Below are 23,410 nucleotides of genomic sequence, written 5' to 3'. Positions count from 1 at the left end.
CCAGCAATGTGTCAATCAAACATGAGTGGCCAGCTGGATCGCCCATTTCAACTGAGCTGCTATGGATTCTTGGCCTGAATGCATCTGAATTCAGTGCTTTCCTTTGTCATTCTTTAGTTGGTTAGGAATGAAGTCTGAGGTTTCCAAAAGTACCAACAAAGTCTATTTAGAAATATATTCACAAAATCAGTTGTCTTTTTAAATAATAAAATTATTGTCTTCAGTATAACCATACTTCAACTGTTGCTGAACTAATTAGAAGTAATGCAAAGTACAATTACAATCAATAGAAGTTTGAAGTAGTGAGGAGACAACCTTACACTCTTCCTAACAAACATTCCCAATAAAACACTGGTTCAAGAGCTTTAAACTAAGTTGCACCCACATTGAAGTCTTTTACAATGGTCGCAGAATCCCAAACTCTCCTCAGTATATCTCCCATAGGGAAACAAAGTCCCAGCAGAAAGAAAGGAAGAATGAAGGCTTAAACGCAGTCTCCAGGCCCCGGCATTCAAATTGTAAAATACAATGTACAGGACAAAGATGCTGCGAACAAAAAGTTCAAATTCCTGTCAGCGTCCCAAATTCTGTCTTTGCAAGGCAGCCCAAAAGTCAAAAGGAAAAACACAGGAGCTCAAAAGTAAACCTATTAGTGCAGCAAATGCAGCTTTTACTCGTATCCCAGGGCTGCTGGTGTGGTACAAGTCTGGTTTTACACAACACGGACATTAGAAATACTGAAGCCACTAAACAGTGAAAAAATGTCCTATTATCTACTTCAGCTCCCTGAAGGGGTGTTGCACAGGAGAAAGGGACTTATATTTTCAGATAGCAACAAAAGGTGTGCTGGAGAAAAGTTCACCCTGCAGATAGAATTATAGATGTTATGTCCCAGTTGTTTGAAAAGACCTTTGAAAAGGGGACTGGCAAGTTTTAAAGAGCAACTGCAATTGGATTTATAAATAAAAAGCAACCTGTATCAGGTCTTGATTATTCCTCCAACAGTATAGAATAAAATAACAGGGTTCCTGAATGTGTAACTTAGAACATTGAAGATTATACCGCCTCTTCTTCTCCTCCATTAAAACATAGGAGAAAGAGAAAAGTGTACACATGGTTTAAAACTGTGACAAAAGTAATTCAATATTCAGGCAAAGATGAGATGCCAAATGTAATAGTTTGTCCATCAGATAATCAAGTTAGCTGAAATTTAATTTTATTGTGGATTTGTGTACGTAACTGCTATTTAACCTTATCTGGAAAAGGGCAGCATGATTGCACAGATGTAATGAAATTATGAATAAAGTTGTGGCCTGGAAAGAAATCAGCTGCCCCTTTTCATTTTAGGAGTCAGTGAGCCAGAAGTAGACACGTTGGAATGTAGAAGGTAGCTGACTGATTCTTCATGGCACATAAACTAGAATCAGGATGAAGAAGGACATCACAGGTTAAGTAGCACAGGAAAAGGGTGAACCGAATAACTATTTTTAAGTGCTCATATTTCAGTAACAGCCTGTGAATGAGCCATTGATATCTTTTTCATGAGCAAATATAGTGGTGAAATATAAATAACAATTTGATTTTCTTGCTTATTCTTCATTTGTCTGGTGTGATGAAGACGAATAGTTCTTTGTGCCTTTATGGCTCAAAAAATCTACAGTAAGTAGACATAAGGAAGTGCAAAACTGTACATCTATTGATATATTTTGCAGAAAGTTCCACACACTCAGGCATCTGTTTGATATCTACCTTCACTATCCCTAAATTATAAGATATCACTAAGTGGTGTCATGACCCAGGTTATCAGTTCAGTCAACCCTAATTCTCAAACTCTGGATTATGAGAATATTCATGCAAAAGGTGCACTGCTGGAACTGATCACAATAATTTACAGAATCATTACCAGATATGAGTCTGAAGAGCAACAAATAATAATCATAAACAAATGTGACAAATTTAGAAATCTTTTACAAGTTAGATGGAAAATTATAAGTCAGATGGGAAAAAGGCAACAAATAAAAATGAAATGTACACTACAGTACAGGAATAATAGACTTATCAATATCACTCCTATCAAGACTATTTAGGTGTGTTGTTATAACATGTAAAGCAACGTTTGGCTTTTCTTTTTTTAAAGCTTTAACCATTTCTGAAATGTCAGTGGCTTTTTATGCTTTAAAGATAAATTTTAAAATGAACATATAGTCTTAGATCAATGGAAGTCTACCAATTTTACAGATTTTAATGAAAGAATTAAAAAAATATGACACATTGTATAAGCATTCAGAACTTTAGTGGATATGTTATGTTAGAACCAAAGATTTCAACAGGGAAAGCTAAAGGTTAAGATTTATGCTAACTCTTGATGCAGACCAGGTTTTCTCTGCAAGTTATCATGTTACCCAGGGTTAAACTTGCAGTTAGTATTAAAGTCCCAAATCCTTGTTTTAATAGCCACTGATATGTGGTCTGGGAAACTATGTGATCAAACACTAAGCACAGTCCGAGTTTGAACTTCTAAAGTGACACAGAACCAAAGTTACTACTTTCATCAGACTAAAATGTTGATCAAAACATCTGAGCACCCTCAGTGATAGAGCTGCTGCTGATAGGAAGCACTTAACGTGTCTGGTCATTCTTGGTTTTAGCTCTGAAGCTGCTATCTGCAGTGGCCCTGGTATCTGTCAAGTGCCATCAAACCCATAGAACAATAACAGACTGATGCTGGGAGAAACGTGTACACCCTCATCCACTGACAACAGGAATGGAAGGGAGCTGCTGAACAGAAATTATTCATAGGGATGAGTTATAGTTTAAACACAACTACTTTTGTCTCTTGGCTAACAGCTGAAAGAGTTCAACTGCCAAAATCAGTCAGACTATGAGATAAGGACACACTGTGGAAAAGATACAGAAACTCTTATTAAGCAAAACTGTTTAACAAAATTATATTAATATGAGATTGTTTCGATTGTCCATAATTTTTACTTGTTTTCATGTTTTGAGGCAAAAAAAAAGAAGTTACATAACCATGATGTCTTCCCCCATTTCTAAATAATCACATACTTATGTCATTTGGCTAAAAATAAAACAAATGCGAAAGCTTTGCGTGTACGTCTGACACTTACCTCGATGATGTACAGAACAATGTTCTTGTAGAAACAGTACAGAATACACTTGGCTACGCGGTTGTAATTCCAGGCTCCATGGACAAGCAGTAGATTCTTCAAGTATTTGAACTGTGTAGGAGGAAGTACAAGGAGGGCAACAACATGATGAATGAAGACCAGAAGTCTGAGTACAGTAGATTTCCTAACAGCTTCACATAAACTAAGCTCAACGCTGGAACACTACGATATTTAGATCAAAGAAAGTATTGTTATTCCTCTGCAGAGAATTAAGGGGCTGATGAGACATTTTGACCAAATCTCTCACTTACACATTCCACAAATGTCCAGTCACAGACTGCGGGGGCCAAGTCTCAAGTTGCTGTAATTAGAGGGGTTCATTTTGGGGGTACTGGTATTCAAGGGCTGAGTGTAACAGTTAAATTGCCTCATAATTATGATCTTACTTGGGGCCTGTGCTAATTCTTTCAATTCAGTGCAATTTCTAACTGCTCAGTATGATAACACTGGGGCACCATCTTAAGGCAAGTGGTTTATCACAGCTTTTTGCCAACTAACAAAAGATAAGCTCTTATAAATGCTTTCAGATTGCAGGATTGCGGGCAAATTAGAATAATTTCTTCATTATGAACCGAGAGCTCACACTTAATTGTAATTGATCAGACTCATATCTCCATGTTTTTGTCTGCCTCGTCTTGTAGCTGCAGAATTCTGCACGGTTGGGGATATGAATGACAAATCATCAATACTGTTAAGCAGGGAGACACAAAGTAAATCTATTCTGAGCATCAAGAAGATCTGTACTAAAATAAACGAGAACAAGTTCTGACTCAAGACTTTGAAGCAATTCTAAATGGTTTAAATGCCACATTGTCTTGTACTTGGTTGTTCTGATTCTGGATACAATCTCAGTCTGCCAAATAATGACTATGGGTGTAGAACAGTCTATGAATCTTGAGAAGCATGTTAGAGCAGAGTAACACAAGTCTGTTTATTTTAGGGTCTGCTTATCTTTCAGCATCACCGCGGACTCCTTGTTGAAATGAAAACAAGTTGATGGGCCCCAGTTTGTGTGACCCCTTGAATGCCATGATCTAACATCAGCTAACACAGGGCTTAACTGATGAAAGACAGTCATGGTGCCTCCACCCAAAGCCTCTCTAAAAAATCAATACTCATCTTCACAGACCAAGTTCTCAGTTATGACATCACAGAAACTGACTACTGACTAATTTACAACAGCAAGGAACTCATCGGACACTCCTGAACATTATCATAATTCATGTAAAGGAAAAGGAAAAACAAGTAATATAATTTCCCAGGACTGATTTCAGTTTGCAGTCAGCAAATTGCAGTTAATGTACCGCAACGGCAAGACACAGTAAGTACCTCTGGAAGTCTAGAGTTGTAATTTCATTTGACGCAGAGACACAACCTAAATAGATTACAAGAGGCCACCTGGTTTAAAGGACATACACATTCGACACGTCATATGGACTGATGGGGGCACTTCAGACGCGCTCAGGTCTCTTGAATTGCGATTGCATACTGAAGAACAGAAGTCGTCCTGTTGTTTTCCCATACTCCGAGGCCTCGTGGCTATAAGCGAAACATGAAGCGCTGAGCGTCGTGCTGTATAAGACAGCCACGACACAGGAACTCTGAGGCTTTTGTTGCCACCAGATATCACATATCGACTCAGAGTTTCAGACAAGCTAGTTACCGGGAGGTGAGCATGTATCCAAACAGCATTTTGCCAAGGTCTGTTTTTGTAAAGTTATGTTGAGAGTCAGGTGTCACCAGATGCCTGTTTTACAGGTGTTACACTTCTTCACTGGATAAGCTAAAGCTCTTTCAGACATGTTTGCCATTGTTACTCTGAACAATGTGTCAAGCTATCACTTACAGATAATACACTTGAGAAAACAGTGAAAGGAATGACAATTAGTTTAATGCCCTGCCAGGCCAAGCTGTGATAAATCATACTTTGACATTGCAAAGACATTATGTCGTCTTGTGATTTTATTTTCTGTTCTCATTTTGGCCTGATAGTCTTGAAACCTTTCATTTAATTATGTAGCCTCTATCTGACAGTCTCACGCTACACGTTGGGATGGCGTCAGGCGCTAAAAATCACACTGTTGATTGTCAAACTGCTTATTCATGAATCGTAACCTAATAAAGACAGATTACATAACCAGTGAATGTAATTGCCAGTGTGCTCACCTGGGCAATAGAGTAGTCAGAGGAGTTTGCTGCCTGCAAACCCTCGTTGCCTGAGATTCCTACACCCACATGGGCTGTCTGGATCATTCCAACATCGTTAGCTCCATCACCGATGGCCAGAGTGATCACTTTCACCTGTTTCTTTACCATCTCAACCACTTCGGACTTTTGAAGAGGAGACACTCTAAAAGACATATAAGAGTTTTGAAAGAATCTACATAATCAAACATGCCGGGCGTCATCCCACATCCTATGCTCTGGACCTACTAAAAAGGTAACAGTGGAGCATATGTATAGAGTTCAAAGAGGAAACTCATATTTTTCTAAAATTATAACTGGGTTGTTCATTAAATAATATAAATTATTAAGTCTTGGGAGTCAGCCCCTTTGCAAAACCAAAAAGTTCTTTCTGAACAGGAAGCTGTACGACTTTGTTGGGAAAAGGTGTATTTTATGACCATATATTTTCATTTGAGTTACAAAAATCAGATTCTCTGGAAGGCAGAAAGACAATTGCAGACACACCATATAACATGTACTCTGCAACCCTGTGTGGGCACCAGATTCTTACTGGACGGGATGTAAGATCATTTGGGATTTTTAACAGTAGGATGTCAGTGAGGAGCTGTGTCCCTGCTTCTGGATGAACAAGACCTATGTGTGAAAAGAAAGAGAGGATGTGGGGGAGCAAACAGTGTTACACCTTTGCAGTCCAGCTTCTTGGTGTGAGGTGAGCCAGCTGCTGACACCATGTGTATGGGAGGGAGCACATATCTGTCTACAACTCTCATAAAAAGTAATGACTCCATCCTCTGGAAGTTTTCACAGGTTTTGACTGGACTCTGAGTACATTGAGTCAGAACAGGGTTTAATGTTGCAGTTTCGACACTGATCAGAAAACAAAAGTTAAATTAGATCTTCATAGTGATACATCTGGTAAAAGGAACATGTTGTATTGTATACATGGCTTATTTAATGTTTATTTCATGAATGTTTAATATATTTCATGAATATTCATATATATTCTCTAAAGCCCAATAAATCCCTCTTAATTTACATAAATAGAAAGACACATATTAGCTATGGCTGTGTGACACTTGAATCACATAAGTCTTTGTTCACCAGAATTCAGGCTTAAAATAGCAAACTCTGAGTTCAATCATGGAGGACTTGTCTTTGTGCACCTAATTCCATGCAAGTCTCTAGAGATAATACTGTAAAATACATGTCTATCTTCAGCTTTTAAAATGTTAATGTTCTCACTCTTTAAAGTTTAATAGCTTTTATTCATATCCCACTATATCATACTGCCCACGGTGTGTTAACAGCACAGACAGGCAATGGTGGGGTGAAAAAAATTAATAGAAAATCAAAGTTACGTATGGCCTAAGAGTGCAACATATAAAAGATGTCAGCTGTTCTGACCTCAGACCTTGTCATGGTTGCTTAAGTACATTCTACTATTTATGTGGCCATGCAGGTCACCAGAGAGCTTATGTCATTTTTTAAGCTGCTATTTTAATCTGCACGGCAACTTTTGATTGCTCTTGCTTTTAATTATATCAATCTAATTGATCCTTTTATTATGATCTTTGCCATTTCAGCCATATTCTCTTTAGAAGGCCTGCAATGTTTTTTATGTTTTACATAAAAAAATAGACTGACTTAAGATTTTGTAGTAAAGAAGTGATCCTTCATAGAACAATTATAATGTGGAGTTTAATCTGAATAATTTATTTTATCAAAATTGATCAACATCAGATTTGTTTGCAATTTCTCTGGATTTTTGGAAAATGCAATTCCTTAGTATTGTATTCATATTTGTCATACGTGATTGCCATGTTTATTCTCTTCTTTTTAAGGTCAGTTTTATTGCTTTGGAGGTAAATCTTACCTGCAGCATATGACAGCTTTACAGGACAGGGAGAGGTCGAGGAAATACTGGCGCACTCCGAATGTGAGAGCATATTTTAGAGTCTTTCCATCAATTATGAGAGCAAAGTCGTTTTCCTTGTAGAGGGCATCTCCCAGCATCCCACAGTGGTGGCTGAGTGTTTCCCTTGTTGCCTGTTTAATGAAAAACAATTTTTAAAAAATCAGCTGTAGCCATTCACTTGAATTATAAGACTTTGTATTATAAGTTGTAAGAGGAAATGTGAAGTGCTGTTACATGAATAAATGTATTTTCTCAGAGTGAACTGGCATTGATAAGTCTGATGAAGTACCTCTACTACCTCAGCATGTGATATTTTACCTTAAAGTTTTAAATTGAAGCAGAGCATATAACCAAACCATAATTTCCCTACTATATATATGTCCAATCTGTTTGAATCAGTTCTAAACAGAAATTTATAATCAGTTTTGCTTAAAATTACAACTGTTTAAATCACTGGTACCAGTCGTGAATGCTTGTGCCGATGTTTTTTGTTCTGTAACATAAAAAAACTTCATACCTGAATTCATATTTTCCTCAAATATCTTTCAGATATGTCTTTAAGAGATTTTACTATTATTCCAGTTGTTGACCAAAATACATAGAGAATTGTGAACATGGACTTAAAACATTGCAGATTTTCATCTTTAACTTGAGGCTTGTTGCGTAAACCAAAGAGCAGACTAGACATAGCAACTCCAAAATACAAAACTCTCTTTTTAAAAAAGGGGCTCAATTCTAACCAAGTTTCAAAAACCATAAACAAAATGTTATTTATAATACATTGAATCTTTGAGAATGGATGTCACCAATGCTGTGTCAGGTTTTAACTGCAGCATTTTTTGCTGTTTGGTTGGACTTCTGCTTTTAGTTTGACTTTCAGCTGGAGAAACATCTCAGTTAGTTTGAGAATGTGTGATTAAACCAGACTAAGCAAAATGTTCCACATTTAGCAAAAAATAAGAAAATTTGGGCTGCTTTTACACTTTCTGTTCGGACAATGTCTATTTGAAATGCGGCTCAAATAAAAAGTTGCTGAATATAACTAAATCAGAGCTGAACGTATATCTTTACACACTCCAGAACTACTTGCCAAAGTGTCAGTAGAGAACATGCATGGCTGTGTCATCACACTGTCTTTACACAGTTTAGATTTGAATTTCCCCTTAGGGATGAATAAAGTATCTTTGATTTGATTTGATTTGATTTACAGATCATGTTGAAGCTTTGGTCAAGAGTTGTTCCAGTCACTCTTCTTACTTTTTACTTCCAGCATTGCTTCAGGTTCATCCTGGTTACTTCTGTAAAAACTATGCTTTACCAGAAATGTCTGGATTGATGTACATTTTGAGCTTAGTCTAATTTGACTTTATCATCTTACGACCCTCCAAATGTAAAGCAACTAATGTTAAACTGCTTTTATTTACATTTCTGACATCCTCCTTTTCCAGCAGATTTGCATAATGATGTGCTTATATCTCAATGTGTGTTCTTCATTGAAAAAGATGCTGTGCTGATAAAGATCTTTTCTTTATGCCTCAAAGGACTCGTAAAAAATAAGCTAAATTAAATAATGACAAAACAATGTCATAAAAAAAAACAACACAAAAGTGTTAAAGTTTTAGAGAGCAGAAGTACAGTATTTACATGAGACAAGCTGTTTCCTTTACTGGAAACCACTGTAAAGAAAACTGTCCAATTACATTTTACAAAAAAGAATAATAAAAAAAAGAGAACTGCAAATTAAAGGGCGGATGTTTTTTAACTGCTTTAATTTGGATGCTAATATCACAAAATCAAAGCCCAGAGTTTATCCTTAATGGCACTTTTTACTGTATTATTAGAGCCTGAAAATGTTTTGATAAACATCCAAGATTTAAAAAAGAAAACAATTGTGTTGACACACAAATACATACATACATTATTCTAACCGCTTAGTCGGATGACGGGTCAAAGGGGAAGCTGGAGCCTATCCCAGCAGTCTTTGTGCGAAAGGCAGGGTACACCCTGGACAGCTTGCCAGTCCATCGCAGGGCGACACATGAATATACATTATATAATCTTAAAACTGGTTATATTTATTTCTCATTTGCTCCAACGTAAAATAAATCAATCTGTCAGCACCTATTGCAAATCCCCAATTGCTGCACAGCAGCTGCTCACAACATTTTAGATGTTTATTATGATTTTCATATTAATTACACTCAGATGCTGGATACGGAGTGGTAACATTGATGGATTCTGTGGATGAGTCCTGTTAACTTTAAAGTATATAAAACTATGATGGTGAGTGATGACGAAAGCTTCACATATGAGACTGATGAGGATTAACTGTCCTGGTACACAGGCATGTGGTCTGGATGAGATCATCACTGTATTCATCTTTCAGTCATTCTCACCACAGATGGTGAAGTCATTAGTACATAAAACTAGTCTCTGAATGTAACTAATTTTCTGACAGGTACATGCAGCAGCCATTTTTATTCACACAAATTATTCAGCTAAAGTAAAAGAACTGCAAAACATAGGGACTCCTCTTAAAATATATCCAAATAATAGCGTCCGCTAAATGACTATAGAATAGAATAGAATAATATCCAAGCGCGAGTTTAAATTATTACATAAATTTTGAAAAAACAAATACATAAACCCAGGCACGTAAAATACCAAAATGGTTTGATGTACTGAAGATAACAGGAAGATGCTTGGCCTGCTGAAATCATTATGAAATAGTTGCCATTAACATGAAGTGGTGAGGGGTCTGGCCTGGTGTGGAGGTCAGATATGTCAGTGCATTCAGACTGTACCAAGGGGACCATGAATGTTCACTTGGCATAACAAAACTCTGAAACCCCAGCTTAAAGGAAATATTTGGATAGAGGGGCTTTGCGTTTCACAAAGAGAGAGAAGGAGAGTGAGAGACATGCATAGAGAGAGATGATGGATTAACACACGAGAGAAACTGAGCAAGAGGATACATGCAGAGAGCAGCTGTGAGGACTTAACCATCCCTGATGGGGTCTGTAAAACAGCATGAGTTGGTGAAGCACTGGGCAGGAGAGTGTGTATTTGCGTATGTGTGTTAAGGACAAAGTAACCACAGGTTGTGTCTTCATTCAAGTAAAACTGCTCCATCTGCTTTCCTAGGATGATTTTAGATTACATGTTAACATGTTAGTGTGTGTGTGTAAGCTGTTGTAGAAGCTAATACACCTTGTGTATGAGAAGGAATTCACTTTGTTTGGAAGACAACCAATTCATCATAGTGTGATAAGCAAAGTTTACCATTTCCTTGAGTAGGACAGTCATCCCACCCCCCTCTAATTTACACTGAGGAATTTTAACACTAATGCTACACGTCTCCTCCTAAAGCCTCTTTGTTATGGCTATAATGACCAGTTCAGCCTGTGTGACGAGCCAGTGTTTGGTTTTGGAAAGGGTATGTACTGTCCATTCAGAAATTCACAACAGCTTCTCATAAAGACTGGACTCTGTTGTTCATATAGACCTTGTGTGAAACAGCCAACAGGACGTGACACTCATGATGTGGAATCTGGAAATGTGTATGGATGTAATGTAATCTGTCTTGGATTTGGAAGTCATCATATAGGGGGTGTTCCAACTTAGTTCAAACTGTACATACACATCATTTTGATTCAATTTGCCCGCGCAGCTAAAAATATTGTGCGTCTAAAGCAATGTTTTTCTTTAGTTATTTTTCCTAATACACAATTTAGAATGATACGCAATCTAATTGGAATTGTACTTTTTACAGGTTAGTATACAAATACTCAGTAAGCATGATTTGGTTTACTGATAGGATAAAATATAAATCTTTTCAAAACAAGTAAAAAAAAAAAAAGTTATTTTTCCCCATGGACAATTTAGAATGATACTCAATCTGACTTTACTTTTTAAAGATTAGTATACAAATAGTCAATAATCCTACCGATCCTACTGATAGGATAAAATATAAATCTTTTCAAAAGAAACAATTCTCAATTTGGAGTTTAAGGCAACAAACCTTAGTTCAAGTTAAATTTGGTAAATTGGTGTCAAAAATTAGCCTTCCCATTTCTAAACACAGCAAAAAAAAGGAGGCCACGCTCCAATGAATCTCTTTCACAGCACAAGGGCACTTAGATCAACCAGCCCTGCTGCCTGGCTCTGTTCACTGGCCGTTCAGTCTCGGTGAAAAGCTTCCTGCTTTTGCGTTTTAACAAACTGTCTTACATAAGCATCTGCTCAACCACAGCGGAATGGGAGCTGACATTTCAAAGAACCAGCCTATGTGCTTTATGAATGCACCGACCCCAAATTTCTACCTCAGCTCCATTTATCACAGTTAACGACTGGCTGACAGAGTGAAGGCCGTCCATCATCACCCAGAAACACCCCCACCCACTTCATCCATCCCCTTTCGCCAATTTCCCCAACCTAGCAAAGAGCAGAGTCTTTGGCTTTGGCACAATGCTTAGCTCCCCCATGTTAGAATTGCAGGGACTTGCCCTTTTCAGTCTCCAAAACAACAGACAAGGCTCTCCTGCCGGGGGGTTAACAGACCTCACTGCTGGTGTCTTAAGGACGGTAAATGCAGAGTTTAGGATGCGTGGTGGGTTTATGCAAAAGTGACTGCGTGGCCTCAATCCATGAATTTCAGGACCGTTTTTCTGAAGAAGGCCAAGTAGGGACACTCACCTATAAAAGATATCTTCAGATAAAATTTTTTCTTCATGTAGAACACTTGGCAAGAGTCTATGTGTAATTGGATCAATTTGTAATCCAATCAAAAGAAATGTAGAAGCACTTTTACATTTAGATTTTTAAGCTGAAGTCAAATATATGATTAAATTGCATAAACTGTATGATAGACAAAGCATTTTTAGATAAAAGAAAGTGGGGTTTTTTGTGTTTTGGTTGCATTATTAAGTATATTCTATACATTGTGGGTAGGAAAAGTCTTTTAAACTTACGTCCAGACTGTCTTCATTTATCACAAGCATCCCCATGTTCTTTGTCAGTAGTTTGCAGGAATGTCCTACAACAATGACAGAAAAAATAAAGATGAAGTTTTACATTTTATAGACAAGATTTTATAGACTTGAAAAGGCTAATCTTTAGGCATGTACTGTATTCAGCCATGAATATTTTCTTTCTACAGTGCTACTGAAGTTTTACATAATACTAAGTCATACAGTTTCAATAAGCAATTAAAGTAGCTGAAACAACAAATAAAATCTGAAAACAAAGAAAATAAAATCAGAAACACACTTTAAGAATTACAAAATAAACCACTGGAGTTTAGAGTCAGTGTCTCAAGACATGACTAATGAGTTTGGTTTACAGAAGTTTGTTGGTTTCCTGTTTTAACAGGCAGTTACAACTCTGGGTTACCCAACATGGCTCTCTAGGGAACCTTCTGTTCAGCTCTTGGCCGGGACAGAGACTCAGGGTCACCAGCAAGGTGGTAGAGGGAGCCTCTCATTGGGGAAAACAGAAATGTTTCACAAACCAAGACTGAAGCCTTCAGTTCAGTGCTGCATGAAAAGGTTACCATCTGTGGCATGACCACATAAATATTTGTGGGCTTCAACACTTTGCTTCTGTCTGGAAAGAGCTTTCAGTTTCTTTAAAGGGGGTTACCGCAAAAACCTGCCCTTTGTGAATGCATGGGTGGCAACTTTTGGAGTGAAAATGAGATAAGGTTTTGCGCATAAATGCACAACTTCACACAAAAGTGCACACATGATACACACAAGAGAGGAAATGAGCAAGTTTCGCCTCCAGAGTCAAAACCAAACAGGCTTGGGGTCTGGGGTCTGGCAGATTGTTTTCTTAAGTGCAAAGGTGCAAATGTCCAAAAATTTGCTGCTGTGTGGAAAATGTCTCCCCATCTCAACACTGTCTCTACTCCCTTCCCCCTTGTCCATTCCTGCCACAGCCCTTCCGCTCAATGTGTTTACCTTTTAGCTCATTTCAGTGCTTCCCCCCCCCCCCCCCCCCCCCCATTTTTAATTATTTCAGCAAAGGTAAATTCCTGGCCTTTCTCCTTCCCAGGCGGAACTAAACATTGCTCCCACAGGCCCTAAGGAATGTGTAATGACAGTCACGTCAGAGTAATCTCAGATTTCATTAAGGAAGCAATGATTAAAGATGTACATTTTTGCCAAAGAGGCCACTCAGAATGGATAAAATGCTGATTGGGATTTTAGGGGGTGGAAGAGATGAAGACCTGCACGCCACAATGAAAATGGAGCAGCAGTGAGAGCTCAGAACTGTGAGGACAGATAAGGGATCATGTTTACTCTTCAGTGTCTCTCTGCTTGAGCAGATGCACCCTCTGGCCAAACTTTACACAGCGTTAATAAAGTGAGTAGTCTTGCAGACTTCTTCCCCTCGTTGCATTTTGGCTTCGGTCTCAGCTCCCCTCCCCTCACAGCACTGTAAGCACGTCTCTGAGCGAGTTGCTGTTTCATATGATGTTTTCATAGTTCAGGCTTATTAGTAAATTTGTAACTATGTAATCTTAGCAGCATTAAGGCCTGGTTCTCTGTGCCAGAAATGGCATTTAGGTCATTTAAGCTACATGAAAATGGTAAATAACTTTTGGAGTAATTTTTTTCAGTCTAATTTGGCATGGTGCACAGTGCACCACTAACCCTGGCAATAGGGATCATCTTTCTATGAGGAAAATAGTAAAAAATAAAGTCAATATTGAGCAGAGTTTTTACAGAGCAACTCAGTCAGAAGCCAGACCTGTAAAAATACTTCCAGTGAGTTCGAGCCTCTGCTGAGCCCCTTCACATCTGGGCACAGTGGGCACAAAGGGCTGATTCAGTCAGGCCTCAGTGGTAGGTACAGCCACAAATGGAGCTACTTTTGATATCTGTTTTTCTGAACTTTGTTTTACCAAATTGACTGTGATCAAGGTGGGTCCATGCTGGTGTTTCACCACATCTAAAAAACTGTTATTGCAGGATGGACGATATGAATTAAGATAGCTACCGAGCACTAGTTGTTTACCCTTCTGATAACATTTACACGTCTAAAATCTCTAAGGAAGCTTGATATGCGAGAACTTCTAGCTTGTGTACATATTTATGTTATTTCATCCCAGTGCAGGGTGCTCATACATCAAACTGCAACAGATGCTTTCACCATGTATGTGTGACAGAGAAACATTCAACCAGTTGGTGCTTTATTGCTCTGAATGAGGAATGACCACAGAACTGACTGGAGTACCTGTAACAGGGAAGTTCACACACCAAGCCAAAATACGTCCAGATACACGTGAATGGAAAAGGCATCAATAGTACAAACAGCTGTTGATGCCACCATATAATTTGGTAACTCTAGAATCAGTCCTCTAATAGGATCAGAGCTTGTATCAGTCCTCAAAAGTGTTTCTTCTTTAAGTGGTATTTTTTACGTCAAGCTTCCAGTTTAAATGAAAAATACCTAAAACAACATTTTTAGTACAGAACAGCTTGCACAATTTATCATTAAGCATTTAAGATTTAGCATTAATTATTTTAGTTATGGTATTCAACACGAAGATGAAAAATTCAAAGACCAAAGTTAAAACTTTATAAAGTTGCAGCTCACCAATATTGATGGCAGTTTCTTGCTTGTCCCCAGTCAGGATCCAGATCTTAATGTCAGCCTTCATTAGAGTCTCAATGGTCTCGGGTACCTTATCCTGGAGCTTGTCCTCTATTGCTGTCGCTCCCAGAAGCTGCAGGTTCTAACTCAGAGAAAGCCGAGTAGGTGGGAGTCAGTGAGAATCATAACATAGGAAGGTCTTTTAAACATCATGTGTCAAACAAAAATCTGAGTCAGGGTTCTGTCACTCAGTCAGTCATGTCTTTGTTTGTTTTTTGTTTTTTTTGTTTGTTTGTTTGTTTTGTCCCCCATCCCTTATCCAGAGATACCTACCCAGAAAAATCCCTATGACCTTAAACAGTTTTGGATCACACAAGCACATGCACAAATACAGTTGGCTGTTTTTTTTCCCCCCAGGAAACTCTGTGGTTCTGTGGGATTGACTGGGGGTTAGTACAAGCTCATCACAGAGCCAAAGATTTGACAAGACCCAGGGGTAGAGGGGAGACAGGAACCAGCAGCAGAGGAAAGGCCGAGGAAGCTTTTTAAGTTGTGACCTGAGCTCTGCTGCCTGTAGGTCTGTAGCTCTGTGCTGTCTAATCACTGGGAATGACACAACATGGCAAACTGCATGTTGGAGGGAGGGTGATACACAATATCTGTTGAGTCCTCATTTGCCATACATTGTTCTTATGCTCCTATATTTGAAGGGATTCAGTGGGGATACAAAAACCACTTGGATTACAGAATTTCAACATCAAAAGCCAATGAAGAGCAAAATACCCAACGTAACGATTGTCTGAACAGCGTCAAGAAAGTGAGCCTTAACGCTGAGCCTTCTAAATCTAATGCTATCTTGTCTCTAACTAAAGTTTTAGTGTGGGAAACAGAATGATTTGTTGCATGCAACAGCAGTGTCCTGATGGTCCTTCCTGGAAAATGCTATCTAGTAACTGGTGGTTGGCTGGGATTAAGTGCAAGCGGGCCAGAAATAATAAATTTAATCTGATAAGATTAAACAAATCTGCACAGTTGATGAAAAATGCTTTCTTCAAAGCCAAGAGCAGTTAACTCTATACCGATATCCAATAGCACAACATAAAGAAAGAATAAACACGCTACTGTCCTCAAGGATTATTTAGGGATTCGTTTCTTAAGGCAGACGACATAGAATGTAGTGCAACCCATAAATAATTACTGACTATTCATTTCCCTTTACAGGATAAACAATGGAAGACACATAAGTTACTGAGACGGTGACATTTTTATGCTGTGGTATTCTGACCATTGTTAGTTTTTATGTCAATAAACTGTTACAAATGGAGGAATTAACATTGTGTGGTTCTAATGTTCTGCCTTCATAGTGTTTCACTAGTGTTTCACATTTCACCTGAAAATCCTGAACTTTTTAGAGAAGTGTATGACACATGAACGCTTTCTTTAACAATTTGTTGTGATACTTTGGCAAAGTGAAGAGATGTGACTTAATTACTTGAGATAAATGATTTCATACACACCTGGAATATTCCTTTCCTTAAAAATGTCACTGCAGGGCTATTGTGCCCCCATGTGGCCACTACTGAAGACTATTTGAAAAGCCTGTGGCCCCAAACCATAAACCGCTCCAAACCCTGGCAGCAGTAATGCCGCACACTGCTCATTAGGTTGTGCACATTTCATTTTCTTTGCTGAAAGCTTTGAGTTTATGATTGATTGCCTCCATTTGTTTTGGGCAGACAGAAGAAAGCAGGAACATGCTAATTTACAGCTGTCGCTTCCTGTCTCTGACCAGCACTCCCACACATCCCACACAACCAAACTATTTCTACCTGATGGTGAAACACCCTGTCTCCCCGCAAAAACAGTCCAAATTCTGAACTTTTAAATGCTTGCAAGAATGATTATGTTTATGTAAGCTAAGTCACTCTTGCAAAAGCTTTGCAAAAAGTGAAGTTTGCATCAAAGCTGGCAGATTAAGTAAATCTTGCCAAATGAAAAGTTGCCTTTTTGTTCACAAGCTAACGGTTTCCCACAGCAGATAACCGATTGCAGGATGACATGCTAATATCTTTGCCTAAGGGAACATGAAGAATGACATTAAAAAGGACTGTTTTCACGCAAACAGGATATAAGAAATTGTCCAGCTAAACCTTCTCTATCAGTTCGTAGCTCTCCTCCAGTTTCAAGGCTCTGTTCTGCAGGGAGGTGCAGGCTCTGTGATGGATCTCTTGCCAGTGCTGATAGGACGACTCACTGATGTCTGCCACCGCAAAGCACAGAGTGCGCAGCCCTGTCAGATTAAAAACAGAATCCCATCATCCAGGTCAAATGTCAGGATTTTTTTTTTTGTTGGCATTTTACAGGCTGTCAAGATAACGTTAAAAATGTCATTCAGACAGATCTTTGTTGAATACCTTCTTATGACTGATTTTGTACAGCTAAATTAATGGAATTGTTAATAATTATTAAATAATCTATTAAGCTCCTCTGTACAAATGTGGAAAGTATGATTTCTGACACCTTGAAAAGACTTGGTAGGTAGTTATCACAAAGAAAACAGGATTGCAAATATGCCTGCTCCTCTTTCAAGCAGCTCTTTTTTGAATTTGTGTGATAAATAAAGCTTTTTCACTGTTTTTTCTCCTTTTTTTAATCTCATTCCTTGTAAAAATAAAAAAAAATAACAACCATCACAGAACTCAAAAACCCTGAAATGACAATTTATTCTAATTTCATAGTTAGCTTTGATTAAGGATAAATATATGTGTGTACCTGTTCATTTGAACAAAAATCTGTTAAAAGTATAAACCACAAAATAAACTTTCAATGGCACGTCTTCTCAGCCATTTCCAGGTTTTTTAAAAAAATGACTGGGACTGAAGATGCTCACAATCTGTCCTGAATGCTATTTTTAGCCCACATCAAAAATTCCCAATGACATCACTTTGCTGATGTCTCACAAGGGGGCAGTATGAACACAGAACACAAGGAGCTATTTTCACTGCGGCTTTATGCTACGACTCCTGCAAAATATCCACACCTAAATGAACAGATCACTATAAAAAAATAAATTAAAAAAAAGACACTGGAGGAAAATTTCTAGGACAAGAAAAATAGCACTGCTGCTTCAACAGAGGATTGAGCTGCAATTCCAGCTAAAAATAAATAAGCGACATCTACTGTGTATGAGAGGTGTCCTTAGACAGGGGGCGATGTTTGTCCACTTACCCTCAGTAGCAAACTGCTCCAGGTGCTTTAATGTGATCTCTTTGTACCTGGAGCTGTCTGCCAGACGGTCATAGATCACCGTGTCCTGAGGGGAAACAAATGTTTGTCAGATTCTGACACTCACAGAGGAAAGTCAGTAAGTCCCTGGACTTCCACTGCTTTGCACTTGGGTATCTCAAGATTGATCAATCCTTTATGAGGCGTACACAGAGTTTCCATTAGGATACAAATGACCCGCTGGTGTTTAGTCTGCCTTTTCAGACTTAAATAATGTGTTTGAATAACATTAAAACAGAACAAGATCATTAGGACTATAAAAAGAAGACAGAAGCATACAGCTATGTCCATCTCTTTGTGCAGAAAAGATCAAACATAAGTTAGGAGCATTTGGTAAATGCACCAACAAGCCTGATCTACTCTCAACATTGACTTTTGTTATGATTAAAAATAATGATGGTTTTAGTGGCTGAGCATTTACACGTAACACATAATGCTTCAGGATCTGATGTATTCCAGAGACGCACACGTGTGAGATGTCGTGGTCTTCATGTTTCCGTTCATTGAAACGATTTTTCTGACAAGTGCAAAAGACAATGAGGGAAGAAGAGCATTCAACACTTGTGTGTGTGGCAGTGATGGTGATGGGCTGTCACACGTTGCCATGGAGAGAGACAGACACTCACAGCTCCTTTGCAGTACAGGCGGATCTTTCCAGATGGGGTGCGCATGATGACAGACATCCTCTTTCTAGTGCTAGGTGACAAAAAGCCAACAGAGGGAGTGCAGACGAGGGAAAAGGTGGAATAAGGTGAGAAAGCCAAGTCATCGGACCGTTTCAGGTCTTAAAATTGTAAATCAAAAAAGCTTCAAATCAAAAAGAACTATTTAGTAAAAAAAATATACAGGTATTATAAACCAGACAATCTATTTTGTATTTGATTAACATTAAACACTGTTATAAAAAAATTACCTTGTAAACTCCAGCACGTGAAGCAGTTCATACTTTTCCTCTTTTCCAAGCTAAAAGAAAAGAGACATTCAAATTAATTTCTCCAAAAAGAACACATCTCCACCTGAGTCCTCCGAGACATCTTTGACTGCGTAGCAAAGCCTAACCTTGCCTTCTTTCTCCAATCAGCCATAATTGCAACTTAAATGTGTTTATCAGTTGCCTCCACTGAGAAGATGGAGGGAGAATAACAAGGTAAAATCTAATTAACTTATTTAATTGCAGAGACTGCTAGGTACCAGACAGAGCGATTAAGTTGACGCTGAGAGATTTAGAGGGTCTAATAAAGATTAAGAAATAGGACAAGAGTATCAGAGAGAAGATGTTCTGGCCTGAGATTAAAAATGAATAAATTGTCCTAGCCTTTCTGCTTCGGGGTGTTTAGGCGCTGTCAACAGGTTTGTCAATTAAGTTAACAACAGGATGAGTGACCTCAAGCCACTTGGAGGAAAAACTGCCTCAGCTTAGGAGATAATCAAAACAATTTTGCCCTTTATTCCTGTTATCCCAAAAAGCCAAGCATTAAAACTACAAAAAAAAAAAAAAAAAAAAAAAATTAAAACTACAAAGAGCACACTTATAAAGAATGTTGTCAAATAAAAAGGTTTATATGTCATTTAAGTTTGTTATATATATTTGATCAGAAAAAGACTCATCTGTTTACATTTGTTCCAACCTGGAACCTTTTTTATTTTAGTTTTTTGTTGCTTTTTTTAAACTGTCATCAAATGTCCTGACTTACCATTTCTACAATGACACTGTCTGGAGTTCGGCCAGAAAACACAAAGCCCAGGTTGCGGGCTGCTCTCACCAGAGCTCCTTCATCTTAAAGACAAAGAAAAACATTGAAAGTGTAATAGATGAATACACCTATGCAATCACACAGTGAGTAAATGTGGAATTTTTAGTTAGACAGTTGAAAGTTTGGATAAAAGTTGCAGTGTCTGTTTTCTCTTTCCCTCCACTCCTCACCCCACTGGTTGAGGTAGATGGCCGTCCTCCTTGAGCCGGGTCCTGTCGGAGGTTTTTCCTTCCTGTTAAAAGGGAGTTTTTTTCCTCTCCACTGTCATCTCTTGCTTGCACAGGATGGGAATGCAATCAGTTGCTTTACTTTAACGAGGCTATTTAAAATGAAGTGGCTTAAAATTATGTGTCTGTAAAGTGCCCTTTGTTGTGAAGATGTGCTATACAAATAAATTCAATTCAGTTCAGCTTCAACTGATTTGAATTGATCGTTTGTACATAAATGTACTTATTCCAACACATTTTCGATAAGAATAATAAGAACAGAAGTTGAATACAGTGGATAATTTAACCAGAGCAATGCAGCTTGAATCAAGATCCTGAAGGGCCTCTCCTTTCTGCCATTCCCCGCATTGCTTCAAATCCCAAAACACCATGAGATCACATTTGTTGTGAGCACTCAGGCAAAAAAAAAAAAAAGAAAAAAGTTGTCTCTATCTTTCAACAGTAGCACACATGAATTGTTTCTTCACTGAACTGATAGGTGTGCTTTACCAACATTATTCATACAGTCAAAAATATCAGAGAACAATTACACCTATTCTTCACATCCAATCAGCTGTGTTTTTGTTGTTGTTGTTGTTGTTGTTTATTTATTAGAGCTACTTATTTATTTTTATTTGGATTACAGCTGAGTAACTTCGGGCACTCATGAGGAGGGCTGTGTGATTTAAGAAATTGTACATTTTACTGACAGAGAATCAAGCGCTGTGTACAACCTGTCAGCTATATGTGAATATATTATATACTTACTTTTTTTTTTCATGGAGAGTTAAAATTATTGACAGCTGTATCTGTGTATCTGTGACTGTGACGGACCAAGAGATCAGAGTGGGATTCAAGAAATCGGAGGGATATAAACCATGTAATCATAAGATTGCATCTTATAATAAAATTCCTGGCTCATGTTCCTGTGGTTATATTAATGTCCATATGACACACTGATGCCTGGGGGGTGTAGAGATGTGGTTCATTTGTTCAGGCACAGCAGTCATTAGGTATAATAATAAATACTACAATAAATAGAAGTTTCTTGCACAAAACATCTAGTAATTTACTGTATATAATCACAGACCTGCAGTTTTGGTCCTGCATTTTTTTCCCTTTTAATCTCGACTCTTTTGTCACCAAAGTTGCCAGACACCATGCTTTTTATTTGTTTCCAACTACAATTTGTTTTAGTTTTGCTTTTTTTTCCCCCCAACTAACCGGAATGCTGTAAATGTGTGTTGGATAGAGTAACAAGCTGATAAAGTCTTCTGATAAATGCAGGGGAAGGAATTAACTTGCTGCTCATATGTCTTTACTTTTCAAGTCAGACCATGAGGAGTTCAGCTGTACTGAATTTTGTATAATTCAAATAAAGAATCTCTTATCTACTGCAGAAGACAACATCATGGTCACTGCTGAATCTCCAACACAGGTTTTGAATTAGCAGTGTGCGCGGACAATATTAGGACAAACAGCAATAAAACTTTGTGTTTTAATACATATATGCACTTAAAACAAAGAACTTTAGATAATGTTAATGTGACTGACAGCTACAACCCAAGCTATCTAGTCTTAAAAAAAAAACCTTATCACATATGTGATGAGTGATGAGTAGTAGTAGTTAGTATTCCTAAATCGTCATGTATGATGACGCATCACATGCTGGAGTAACAGCAGAGCAACCTACATTTCCAGAAGCTGTATTCCACTATAAAGGCGTGATACCTGGAGATGCAGCTTGATAGGTGATTTTCTCCTCCGTGCGCTCAGGGACTGCAGTGTGACAGATGGCCATCATGGTCATGAACTCCAGGATAACAGCAGCTGTAGGCTACAGAAAGTGGAAAGGGCACTTTGACGTTTAATGTTGTTTAATAAAACATGTAACTGTAGCAGAACATCTAGAAAGACCTTGATAATATTGTAGAACAGAAGGAAACAAGAGCAGAGAAAGCACCGTTTGTACATGTATCCTAACTATATTTTTCATCTCTTACCAAAAATCAGCCTGAGGTTTGTCAGCATCACGAAGTAGCCTGCATGACCGATGGCATCAAGCCAATAGGGTCTCATATAACTTTGCCACTAGATTCAAGACTCAAACTACTGACACATATTTACTCATCCTCAGTTAATGGTGGAAAAAAAGCCCCAACGCACAAACTGAGGGCATTTCACATTCATGACAGGAACAGTATGACTAACTTGCCGTGGGGTAGGTTCAGACAGGCATCTGCTGAGGCTCCTGTCTGAGAATAAAGGACCACCAGTTTGGAGTCAGTAACTACAGCTGAGGCAGAGATATAAGCAGCCTCCAGGGACAAATAAGCTTTGAATAATCCAGCAGTAGGACCTTTAGTAGCTGGCTTGCAAACATTTGTCGGCGATGAGCAACCAATTATGAATAAAGCTCACAAACCTGTTGGAACACAGAAAATATACAGTAGACTGAAAGAACTGAATGATCCCACCTGGGTTGTAGTAAACAATGAAGTGAATATGATCACATTAGAAAAAGATGGCTTCAAAATGCTTGTTTCATGCCTCAAACAAATTTCATAAGGTGCATAAAATCTATTTTTTCTTCGGGGTGGTAAAACTATGATGAGTCAAACAAAGGAGAAAATATACGATAGGGGCAAAAAGGGAAAATAAAAGGGTTACATATAAATGAAAATACACAGATTCCCATAAAGTCCAGACGTCTGAGAGTTCTCCCTGTGTCCTAACAGTACATCTGGTTTGGCCTTATAGGTACCCTCTGAAGGACATGTTAGCATGTATATATATGTGTGTGTGAGAGAATGTGCATGTGCAAACAAGGAAATGGGAAGAAACAGCCAAGCCACGAACTAAATCTGATGTAAAATACAAACCAGCCCAAATTTCTACAGCATCTTTTAACCTTCTGTAGGTTCTGCCAAGCCCACCTGTCACTCAAATATTCACCAAACACACACAAGTCTTGATGCCAAAATGTTTTTTTCTCCACAGTCACACAACAATATCTCTGAGGGCAGTATGGGGTTCCTGTGTCTTGCCTTCATACTTCAACATATGAAGGGACTTAATACATCCACCCTGAAGACAACCGCTGTAAATACTGAGCCGGGGCTCTTGTCTGGAATATTTCTTCAGCTTTAAAATTGCTGATAGATTGTTTTTGTTTTGTTTGTTTGTTTTTATCCTTTGACAAAGTCTTGTGCTAGCTGTATTCCTCTGGTTTCTCTTGTGCTAAGCAAAAAACAAACAGCCACGAACACAAGTTCA

At 38.2% G+C, this 23,410-nt stretch overlaps 1 protein-coding gene across 8 annotated transcripts in view; it reads right to left on the bottom strand.

Moving 5' to 3' along the window:
* Nucleotides 1–23,410, bottom strand: part of atp8a1 (ATPase phospholipid transporting 8A1) — a 97,825-nt gene that overhangs the window by 27,519 nt on the left and 46,896 nt on the right. For all 8 annotated transcript variants that reach the window (XR_013771519.1, XM_079249792.1, XM_079249791.1 and 5 more), the window contains 11 exons: nucleotides 21,866–21,971; nucleotides 19,869–19,951; nucleotides 19,088–19,137; nucleotides 18,801–18,870; nucleotides 18,118–18,202; nucleotides 17,040–17,179; nucleotides 14,893–15,031; nucleotides 12,261–12,325; nucleotides 7,249–7,421; nucleotides 5,355–5,538; nucleotides 3,129–3,239 (listed from right to left, as the gene is read on the bottom strand). Coding sequence is in view for 7 of the 8 variants with exons in the window: in XM_079249792.1 (XP_079105918.1) it covers nucleotides 3,129–3,239; nucleotides 5,355–5,538; nucleotides 7,249–7,421; nucleotides 12,261–12,325; nucleotides 14,893–15,031; nucleotides 17,040–17,179; nucleotides 18,118–18,202; nucleotides 18,801–18,870; nucleotides 19,088–19,137; nucleotides 19,869–19,951; nucleotides 21,866–21,971 (1,206 nt within the window). In the remaining variant the exon portion in view is untranslated. The remainder of the gene's footprint in view (nucleotides 1–3,128; nucleotides 3,240–5,354; nucleotides 5,539–7,248; nucleotides 7,422–12,260; nucleotides 12,326–14,892; nucleotides 15,032–17,039; nucleotides 17,180–18,117; nucleotides 18,203–18,800; nucleotides 18,871–19,087; nucleotides 19,138–19,868; nucleotides 19,952–21,865; nucleotides 21,972–23,410) is intronic.

Source organism: Telmatherina bonti (assembly GCF_933228915.1).
Source record: "Telmatherina bonti genome assembly, chromosome: 12".
Lineage (NCBI taxonomy): Eukaryota > Metazoa > Chordata > Actinopteri > Atheriniformes > Telmatherinidae > Telmatherina > Telmatherina bonti.
The sequence above is the reverse complement of the archived record's forward strand: the minus strand, read 5'-3'. Positions and strand labels throughout refer to the sequence as shown.